The sequence below is a fragment of the Lycorma delicatula genome, chromosome 13 (genome assembly GCF_047948215.1).
Source record: "Lycorma delicatula isolate Av1 chromosome 13, ASM4794821v1, whole genome shotgun sequence".
Lineage (NCBI taxonomy): Eukaryota > Metazoa > Arthropoda > Insecta > Hemiptera > Fulgoridae > Lycorma > Lycorma delicatula.
In genome coordinates, this window is record NC_134467.1 from 52,258,835 (window position 1) to 52,270,876 (window position 12,042).

The 12,042-nt window shown below is 32.7% G+C and overlaps 1 protein-coding gene across 2 annotated transcripts in view; it reads right to left on the reverse strand.

The window, feature by feature from the left end:
• LOC142333672 (tumor protein p63-regulated gene 1-like protein) overlaps window positions 1–12,042 on the reverse strand; it is a 30,129-nt gene that overhangs the window by 1,973 nt on the left and 16,114 nt on the right. For both annotated transcript variants that reach the window (XM_075381085.1, XM_075381084.1), the window contains 2 exons: window positions 4,618–4,767; window positions 509–639 (listed from right to left, as the gene is read on the reverse strand). In XM_075381085.1, coding sequence (XP_075237200.1) covers window positions 509–639; window positions 4,618–4,767 — 281 coding nt within the window. The remainder of the gene's footprint in view (window positions 1–508; window positions 640–4,617; window positions 4,768–12,042) is intronic.

Below are 12,042 nucleotides of genomic sequence, written 5' to 3' on the forward strand. Positions count from 1 at the left end.
GGTCTAGTGGTTAAATCGTCATCGCAAATCAGTTGATTTCGAAGTCGAGAGTTCTAAGGTCAAATCCTAACAAAGGCAGTTACTTTTATTCAGATCTGAATACTAGATCGTGGATACCGGTGTTTTTTGGTGGTTGGGTTTCAATTAACCACACTTCTCAGGAGTGGTCAACTTGAGACTGTACAAGACTACACTACATTCACATTCATACTTATCATCCTCATTCATCCTCTGAAGTAATGCCTTATGGTGGTTCCGTACAGAAAAAAAGTGAGAGATCCCCTGATGAAAAATATATTCAGCTCAATGGAAAAATAATAGAGGTGCACCACTTTACTCCTCAATTTAGTAAAGCTGACGTGGAAAATTTATTACTCATGACAATAACTGTCATTATTAAGTAATTATATGTCATTAATGTCAGATTACCATGTCAATCATTAACGTTACAGCACCCAAGAAAAACAAGATAAAAGTGATTAACAAAAAAGTTAATAATATTTTTTACCTTTGCACCATAATAAAGGATGAGATGTATATGTTGTCCATGGAATTTTTGAAAATGGATTCCATTTTTTAATAAATGGAAGTTCTTTACCGTTGTTCCACATTGTACGAACACCATTTATATTTCTTGACCTAAAAAAAACAAAATTCTTCTTAGTTAATGTAATTTTTTTATTAATTATTAGTATGTCATTTGCCTACACTGAAGCTATTCTACATTTATTTTTTCTATGTTAATCTTTCTAGACAACATAATTATAAAAAAAAATATCGGTTAAAAATTACATTGTACAAGGGTCACTCAATAAGTAAACAGACAAATACACATGGAAGGGGAACTAGCTTGTACAGTTGATTGTGTGAAGGTCATCAACATCAGCGTGAGCCTTTGATATGCAGCAATTGTTTGACTGGAATCCATGTAGAATACAATGTGGAGATGTACACGTCCATGTTCACAGATACATATGCAGTACCCGTTTAAGTACTGACATGCCGTTGTCAGATGTGCGCTTTAAAGGAGCACCATACAGTTATTTGTAGGAGTAAAACCTGCTGATATTTTTTGCTGAATGAACGCTCAATATGGTGAGAATCCGATGAACTATGTGACTTTTCTATGTACAGAAGACAAATTTAAATGCGGATGATAAGTCTTACAGTCGAAGACATTCAAGAAGATCAGCAAAGGAGTCAACAGAAGTTTTGAGGAAAAAAATGTCGATTGTTCGATTTAATATGGAAGATATAATGCAGAAACACAGTGTTCATATTGGTACACTGAAAAAGGTGATCCACAACAACTTGCGATTTGTTAAGAAATGTCAGATACAAAAAATTATGACAAGCATACAAAATACCATTACAAATCTGTGTACAACTGAAATCTTGATTTCATTGTAATGATGAGACATTTCTTAGCTAAATAGTGATATGTTATGAGAATTGGCTACACTATTATAAATCAAAATTGAAACACCAGAGTAAAGAATGAAAACTTCTCAGATTTTCAGCGGCAAAAAAATTAAATAAAACAAAAAAAAATTTTTTATTTTTTTGGACATGAAAAGTCATTACTTAGAAGATTAAAGTACGGTCAATAATGCCAATCATTTGAAAAATAAAATAAATTAAAGAAACTATTATTTCAGAATAATTATAATTATTTTTGTAGAAAAATTATTTGAAAGTAACCGTTTACGCTAAAGTACGTAGACTGTTGAGAAAAAGAATGATTCTTCAACATGACAATGCTCGTCCTCATGTCATCGAACAAAGACATGATACGATCACCAAATAAATTGGGAAGACTAACTTCATGTGATTTGACTACATGAAGACATACAGTAGTGATTTGGTGCCGTCAGACTATCACCTTTTTGGACCGTTAAAATCTGCTCAAATGAAAGATAATTTCAAGATAATGAAAAGTGAAAAACCTTGCAAACATGGTTCTGAGGTACCCGAAAAACTTTAGTAGTCAACTGACTATTAAACTCACAGAAAGATGGTATAAATGTATAGTGAACAGAGAGATTACATTGAGAAATAATGTAAATATTCAAATCTGTACTAGTAAAATTTATACATATCTGTCTTTTTACTTCGTGAATGACCATTAAATATTTATTAAAGAACATAAAATATTAAATATCAAACACAAAACTTACCTTCTCTGCAGTGTTACAGACAACTTTATGGAAAAAAGTTTGGTTTATACCATAAAAATCGCTTTTTTAAGAAAATCAACTTATTTAAAACCAGATAAAAACTAGTGAAAGGTTGCACGACTCCCCTGGCTTTGTTCCTGACAGATTTTTATTTCAGCACTATAGGATTTTTAAACATTAAATTATTAATTAAGCAATATTTACAGTAAAATTATGAAAAAGATAAAATTGTTTAGTAAAAAAATTTGTATCTGATTTGTGCGCTTGATTGATGAATGATTTTATGTTAAAAATTGTGCAGTATTAAAACTTATAAAAACAAATAAATCCAAATTTTTAGTAATAAATTTTGGCCCACCACAAAGAAATGGCATTTTTATCATTAGAACTGCCCTCTGCTTATAGTAAAAACTGCCAAAGAAAATAGGTTATTAGTAAAACGATGATGGTGTCCCATCGACCTCCTTGCTCAAATCTACTTTGACATTTTTAATAGCATGCGCTTTAAAAACAGATAAAATATCATAAATTATAAAAAATTCAAACAAACTTTTAAATTCTTAAGTCAGGTCCCACAGTACCATTTATTTTTAAATTCTCATGTATATTTTCAAACTTGAAAATTAAGTTTAAAAAATTGGTAATTAAAGTAAGGGTTTCATTCAACCCCTTACTTTTTGGGGCTGATGTAATTATTTACTTAATAAATCAGCCTAATTTGATGCAATATTATTCAACAGGGCTAAAACAAAAATTATAGTTTTCTATTAAAAAAAAAACTTTTATGTACCATGATGCTCCCGTGCCTAATGGAGGTTGAAAATCAGGCCAAATCTGGCCTGATTTTTAATCAGCCAATTATTTGTGCAAATTTAAACTTTAAACAACAGGTTTTTGAGACATGATGGAAAAATCATTTAAAAATGATGTTGAATATCCCCCAACCCTAAATTCAATCGAATTAAAAGTTTGGAATTTTAAATAATTTAAAAAGTATTTTTTTTAATAATAAAGCTCAATTTTGCTACCACCTTGTACAAATTAAAAGCGATGAAAACTATTCCTCCTCCTATTTTAATTTTGTTCAAAATATAATGCTATCAATGCCCCGCCATATATAGACATTCTTTTGAGCTATTTTCAACGAATTTATGTTGAGCCGCTCTGGAAATATTATCAATAATAAAATTAAAATATAGGCTAATAAATCTATGTACATACAGTCGTCGCCAAGTAAGGTGAGCTTGGAACGGCGACGATTACTACCTGACATGTCGTGCATCATGTTTATGATACTAAGAGATGACTAATGAACAGTAGTATATCGGTGACGTTTGGGCGATCATTCAAGGTTACTGTTATGTGGAGGCTAATGTACATACATACATCTTCCAGAAAATTCTATAAGTTGTTTTTCTGTTTTTTTGACTAAGAGGGTGTTGAAACATTGACATTTGCAAAAAGCCTGACGCCTACAATTTTGGCAGATTGCTACACTTTCCCTTTATAACTGTGCTGTTACAACAACAATAGATAGAGTCGAGAAAGTAAAAAGTACACACAACTAAAATGTTGTAAAATGTTATAAAAGAATTCATATTTTGTGGGTAAACTCATGCGGTTACATTTATTAGTGACCAATAACTACAGTACTTCTCACTAGTAAAAAAATTATAAATTAAAAAAATCTTAGATATAAAATTAGTATAATATTATTCAAGAGAAATTATATTATCAATTATTGATGCAGTTGTTATTATTGATGCAGTTGATGATTATTATTCTGCAGTTGAATCTGAATAAAATTCCATGCCTTAATACCTTAGTAAAACTGTACATTAAACCTTTAGTTATTCAATTTTTTTATAACAAAATCTTTAATTGTTTCTGATTCGTACAGCATGATGTCAGTTACAGTCCAGTGTAAACAAAATTGTACCTGAAATATGCAAATCGACTAAGCAAAAGAAAAAGTGTTTACAAAGAGATAGATAAAACTTTTCCCTGTTCTCTTTCTTGTTCAAATTTCTTATTCAAGCTCTTTCAGCTTGATTTCTTAGAATAAAAAGTATGAATTTTTATTACGCTTAAATCAAAATGCAATTTTATAAATTAAAAATATGCTTCCAATATTAAAACACGGCAGCAACCCAGATAGTCCTATGTGATGCAACATGTGAAACAAATAAATTACCTCATGATAACTTCTTTCAGTTATTATCATCAAATTTGTTTGTACTTTTAAGTTTTTATCGTTCAGTTCAAGGAAAGTTCAAGGAATTTTCCTTGAACTGAAGGAAACATTTTATATATTATATATATATAAGAATCTATATACATTAAATAAGTGACATATTTATACTGAAACTGATATTTTCAACGGTAAACAATAATCTGGCACAAACAGTTAAATTTATCTTTTCCTAGTATTAGTAAATACCTTGGTTCAAAATTAGCGTACTCTAAAGGATGTTTATTACTCAATTGTTGTTGAGAAGATGGATTCGTTGACAAAAGTCCTTCGTAAAGAGGTTGAAGTACACAACCGCGGACAACTCCACTTACCCCAGACACCAGACCATTTAAACGTCTTGGAGAAAACAGAAAAAAATTAACAATATATAACTAAAATTAGTAATTAGTATAAATTAAAAGTCATAGACAGCATCAGTTCCTCGATTAAAGATTAAGAATGATGTAAATCACAAAAATAATTTTGAAAAAATTTTATCATTACATGTTTTTGAAACTAATAAAATTATATTTAATTTGGTTTATTTTATATTTCTGTCATAACTGAACTATTATAGTTAATTCCACTTTGAAACGGATGTAAACTTACATTTAACTTTGTTACCAGTAGGCCTTGAATTCATTGAAAATGCTTAGTTCCAAACATTCTTAGGTCTGATGGTTAAATTTTCATCGCAAATCAGCCGATCAGCAAATCAGTCGAGAGTTCTAAGGTTTATATCCTAGTAAAGGCAGTTACTTTTATACAGATTTGAATGCTAGATTGTGGACACAAGTGTTCTTTGGCGGTCAAGTTTCAATTAACCACAAATCTCAGGAACAGTTGACCTGAGACCGTACAAGACTACACTTCATTTACATTCATACATAGCATCCTCTGAAGTAACACCTTACAGTGGTTCCAGAGGCTAAACAGAAAGAGAGAGTTCCACATGTTTTTATATTTTCTTAAATCGTGTACAAAATACTATTAACATAAGATGAATGTATATAGAGTACCATAACTGTAATAGTTATAGATGATCTGACGTGCTATAAGTCACTCCAAAAGATAACAGTCATTTTTTCAAAGAATAACAAGCATCCCTTATCGGTTTTACCGAGGAGAATGACGAATAAAGTAGTTTCCCGTTGTCTTCTTTCACCGGACCAAATTTTTCAAGAATAATCAACAAAGTTAATATGTAACGCAAGAAAAAATATATTAAATATGTCATCACACAGACTAACTGTGTAACAAACATCATTACTTTCAGTGAAAAAACTCTTGATGAGTGCTACTTGTACCTCAGACGCTTTACACGCATCAAAGTCAGAGAGAGATAATGTTAAGTAATAAACTACATTATTTTATTTTAAAATATTTAAGTAAAATGCTAAACTCGTCGTTAATTAAATATTTACTACGACTAATATATTCTTGTTTGAGTATTATTTTGGAATTTACTCAAAAATCAGAACAAGTTTTTAAAAGAAAAATGGGTGCGAGATCATTGACTGACACTCATAAATATCAATTATGCATACTGATATTTGGTAAATTAAAAGTTCTAATTTATCTAGTGTTTATATTTATGAAAAATAACAATAACAATCCTTTAATTTGACAAAATATTTCAGGTTACAAGTAAAGAATTTATTACATTTCTGTAGTAATTTTTAATAAATTACTGAATCGCTTAAAAGATCTTCCTTTAAGTTTATTTAAAATACAATTCAAAAATTTTGTTTTACAAAAATATCATTCTAACTATGAATTTTTAATACTAATTAAAGAATTAATAACACTTTAATTTTTTACATCTCTGCTTGTTTACATAAATATACGCTCAAATAATTTCAATAACACCTTCTGAATTACGATTTACTTTGTAGTTATCTTTTATAATTATTATCTTCATGAATTTATTTTAATATTATACAGCGAGTTCATATTAATTAATATATATTTTCATCATATCTATTTTTCTAATTAATTATGTATCTTTAAAACAGTATTCTCATGAAGATTTCTGTAACAGTTTGCCTCTTAAAATCCATTCAGGTAAAAGGTGGTGCAGTTCTTTTACCATCTGTAGATGATAAAAGCATATCTAACTGTACCTAATGTAATTCATATAATGTACTCCTTTCTTTGCGAAACAATACATAGTACAAAGTATCCCTACTCAATATAGGAAAATAAAATTAGTTATAATATTAAACAGTTTATTTATAGGTTAGCAATCTTTTACTTATCGCTGCTTATCCTATTTGTGCCACGGTTGCGATTGAGTTTACTAACCTGACCTTGAGCTGGAACAATTTATTTACAACGATTCCAGAATCCAAATTTAAATATATCCGTGTAATTTAAATAATACTGATTTAAACTTGTTATATTTGACTAAGTTTGGAGATTAATATTTTAGGAATGAACAGTTAGATTTTTATCACGAACAGATAAAAATTCAACCGGATGAACTTTACATTTATCGACTGAATTTGTTAGTTACTTTATTCTAGAGGGGTTTTCCTAAATAAATATAAAAATCAGCCTTTATTTAACGCTTCAATTCCAAAGGGCAGACTGGAATTTCTTTCAACCTTAATTTTTATTGAAAAGAAGGAATAAAATTAAAAGTAGTTTGATATAAAGTTAATATTCATTTTAAATAATGTTAAAAATCGCTTAAAAAATAAAACAATTTTTTGGTAAAAAAAGGCAAATTATATTTTTGTAAGATATAAATGTTATTTTTACAGTGAAAATCTTTTTAATATGATGGATTCTATTAGTCAATCTACGTGAAAATTTTAGCGTATAACTAATTTAATAGTTAAAAATGGGGAAATACGAGGGATGTTCAATATAAAAATAATTAAGAAATTTGACGTAAAGAAAAAACGGTTCATCCAATAACAATAAAACTTGTCGGCAACCTTGGAAACACACATTAATCAGCTGTTCGATCATAATTAATCTAAACATAACCTCTTTTGTTGTTTCAGAACGTCAGGTCCGCTTGAAATGTATTCACTGGAAGAGCAACGTTCAGCGGTACCATTCTTGTTATCAGAAAGTATGAAACCGGCAGAAATTTACTCAAGAATGTTGAAACGGCAATGTGATAAATGTTTATGGGGGAACAGTTTAATTCGGGCAGAACAAGTGTGAGTGATCTCCATCGCTCTGGAAGACCGGATGAAGTTTTTGCTACCGCACTGCAATATCGCATAAATCATCTTATTCGCGAAGACATGCGAGTCAAAATTTCCCAAATCGCTAGTTTGTGTAATTTTTGCGTTGGAACCGCGCATCCAATCGTTCAAGACGTGCTGAATTATCGCAAAACGTGTTCTAGATGGGTTCCAAAACAGTCGAATCGCATTTGTTCCGAGCTCAAAAAACGGTGTGAAGGGGACGGTAATGATTTTCTAAATCGTAAAATAACCTGTGATGAAACGCGGATACACCATTTCGATGACGAATCGAAACGGCAAAGTCTTGAGTAAAAACATCCGGATTCGCCCGCCAAAAAAAATTCAAAACTCGCGCGTCAGCCGGTAAAGTGATGTTGACGGTCTTCTGAGACTCGCAAGGCCCAATTTTTGGCGACTATTTAGAAGAACAACGTACCGTGAACGGCGAGTAGTATTCTAACATGTACCAACAGAAAGCGAGGCTCGCGATACGGCGAAAACGTCAGGGAGCTTTCTCAAAAGATGCGATTTTTTGCACGACAATGCGCGTCCCACATCGCTCAGAGAACGTGCGAAACGCTTGAGAAGTCAGGTCGGGAGGTGTTGTGCCCAGACCTCGCCCCGTCCGATTTTCATTTGTTCGGGCCGCTCAAAGACATTTAACGCGGCAAGAAGTTTGACGCAACGAAGAGGTAAAAAACGGTTCAGACATCTACTACACGGAAATCAGAAAGCTCACAAAACGGTCGGACAAGTGTCTAAATGTTGCCGGAGACTATGTCGTGTTTCATCGTCACGGTATAAATTGTTTTTTCTCTATATCGATTCGCCTCGTTAATTATTGAACGTCCCTCGTATCGATTTGAATTATCGAACAGATTTTTACCTTCAGAGGATCGTTATCTAAAATACTGACAGACGAATAAGAATTAAAATTAAGTGGGTGATACAGAAGGGAAAGGGAAAACAAGGAGAAGTCAAGAACAAAATTCCCATTAATAATCTAGTAGGTCCGATAGCAATCGCCTTCTAATTTTTTTGATAATTCTGAACAAAAAAATTGAGCAAACGCTCCTACCTCAAAACGATCTAATTTTTGGTACGCTGTAAGTCGTTTCTGAAACTAGCCGGAAAAATATTAAATAGTCGCCGTTTATTTTAGGGATGACATTTTACATCAATTTTGTCACAGCCCTACCCTTCAGGTTAAAATCTTTGAGCTGTCCCTGGGCTCTTGCGGTGCGGTGGTCTTCTACTGAAAAATATATCGTTTCAAGAACTGTTGAAATGTTACTTAAGGGTTGTTGTACGTCGTTAACCCGACAAAAAACCCAGCCTTTCCGGTAATAAGAATTTATCCCGTATACCGAAATAGTTTCTCGTCGTCTCCTTTGCTGAAATTAACGATTATATTGTCGCATATTAGAACGATTAAAGAAGTATTATTAAATCCTTCAGATAATATCTTCGACCCAGGAAGATTACTCTCGGCAAAAGCAATGCCGATCAGTATCGCTTATACTTCAGACGATGTATATATCGCAACCGAAAAAAAATTTATACAACATGAGATTATGTAAACGGTCTTTACGACTGATTTGGCTATTTATTCCGCGATAAAAATATTTAAGATAGATTTTACCCGTAAATAAATATAAGATGATATTTTGTTATTCACACGGAATTTACATTTACAGTATTATTTGTTTTTTTAACTGTGGAATTTAATACAAAACATCGGTAATCGTTCGAGTTGATTTTAGTTTTAAAATCAATATTGATATTCGACAACGTTTACTATTAAAAGAGGTCAACGGTACTAAATTCCTTAGTTATTACGTTAACGATATTCTTTGTCATTTATCTTTAAGAATTTACTTTATTTATTTTGTTTATTGTAAAAATGAATCTTCACCTTAAATAGTTATTGCCGTCATACGTAGGTGATCGCACCTCGCATTTCCCGGTTCGATCGACTGTAAAGCAAATATTTTACGAGCGGTTGAAACGCGATAAGAATCTCGCAAACCGAACAACGGCGTAAAAGTACATTCTATTTGTTATAAAAAGTTACATTTATTTTTCCCACAGTCCCCGTTTACAGCTACACATTACTCCCGGTGAACCGGTTTTCTCATTCCGTCGACGAAGAAAGCCGGCAGTCATTCCTAAACGCACGACCTCATCTCGACCTTTTAGTTCGTCATCTGCGGTCTAACGAATCGATTAATCGATAAGGGTACTGCTAAATCGATTTTTAATTCTAGAAAGAAGTGAAAATCGCAGGGCGCCAAATCCGGTAGTACGGACGGCGAGGAATAGGTTTAAATTTCAACTTGAATTCTTTCCAGAGGGTTAGGTTCTGAAGTCTTTTGATCGCCGCGAACCTACAGCGCCAGTATTCTACGCTCTGTCGTTCTTTTTCGGGGTCGTAACGATTCATCCGAGTTTCATCTTCCGTCACGATGTTGAAAATGAAGTCGTATGTCTTATCGCGATAACATTTTAGAAGCGTTCCGTTTATTTTTATTATTTTTTTTCCGAGTGTTTACAGTAGCCCGTTCGCGCGATAATGTATACTACTCGTTTTTTCAATACGCTTATCTGGAAGGCGACGTGTTGATGGGCGATACGATCATCATTTTGGTGCTTAATCTGGATCTCTTCATTTTTCAGACGCGAATGTAGTCGTACACAGGCAAAATAAATATTACAAGCTTAGCGTTCTATTACGACGTTTGATTTTATTTTAAACGAAATCGATTTGATTTTTCTTAAACGATTTTTCATCCGATAAAAAATCGCAAAATCTCATCTTACGGGAGGCAGAATTACTGTCGTTATCGTTACTGGGAATTCTACCGTACGATCCATAATGTTATATCTACCGTAATTTTAACCGAACGGTATCGAAACAGAAGGGTGGTATAACATACGAAAACGAACGGCAAGGTTTTGATTGTAATTTGTTACTCGGCAGGAGGATATTGTATTCCGAGTATTTTTGATTTTTCACCGAACAAGATGTAAATGGAAACGTACGGGCTGTTGTGAGAAAGTTGAAATTTATATATCGGTAACGTAGAATTTTTTTTACGGCTGCATAGGAAAACAGCGTTCATATCTGCTCGTGTGCACCCAGGGAGATAAGGAGTTACGTTCACTTTACGAGGAAGGATACAGTGCCGGCGATGAGACCAGAAGAAAGCGTATGAAATTGCAAATATTTTAAAGGGGACGATTAAGAATATTACGTAGGGGTTATGAAATACACAGGGGATCGTTAATCGGCGATTTAATTAAAACGTTTTTATAAATCTTAACTCGGCTTTTATATTAGTTTTCCTGATGGATGACGAGGAGTTCACATCGACAAGCAAATTAAAATAAATCGCGATCGAATTACAATATTATGCCGATTTGTTAATATAATTTGTTTGTAACGAATATTTTGGTACTTTCATTAAAATTATCGGTACAAGAGATTGCACAATATGAAGTAATGTTTCGCGTCACACGACATTTACAAAGTCCACGATAAATGCCCTGCGCCGGAAAAAATTTTTTTTCGAATTTATCAGTCGTTCATTTATTTTTAAAGCGTTATAGTGAAATTTTAAAATTGAATTTTTAGGGTCGTCGTACTTCGTTAATAACCTGCTACTTTGTTCACTTATCTGAGTACAGACTTACCGCGCAAACAGCTTCATACTGTATATCAGAGAGGTATTTAGAGGCATCCCGACCCCGTAGGAGAAGACATCCGCCTGGTGAGGTTCGTCGCCACACCGCTCCCCCGTTCCTAGCCTTGATGGGCTTTAACGGGAAAGGTATTTAGAGGTAGAAAGAAAACGATTTATATATAGTCGGAAATCTATATTAAAAATCTGTTTTTAATTTTTGTCCGCAATCTTGGATCAAACTTAACTTTTTAAAGAGGAAGGTGCACATACGACACGCGATTTTACAAGAAAAACGACGATGAAACCCGTTTAGGTGTTAACGCCTTCGTTATAGAACCGTAAGCGTTCAAAGTTGCGACGATGGAAAAATAATCGTGTTAACATTAAAACGAGGTGAAACGCGCTACACGAACGATTACATTTAACTTCGTAATCGATACAAATAACAAACTTTAAACGGCGCTATAACATCGATTACGGTAAACAATAACAGATAATTAACAACACAGAACGCTATCCTTTTATCGTTAAACGACCGTATCGACCGATATTATTTATTTAAAAAATTTAATTACACGTTTTCGATCGTAAATTACTAACGAAGTAAATTTTGTAAGCACAGCGTGTAATAAATATTCAAAACGCTTCCCCTTTACAGGTTGACAGTGTGCTACCCTCAAGTAATATCCGTTTATAACTTGCAACGTGTCTGGTGGTACAAGACGAGATTCGTCGATTATTCTTCT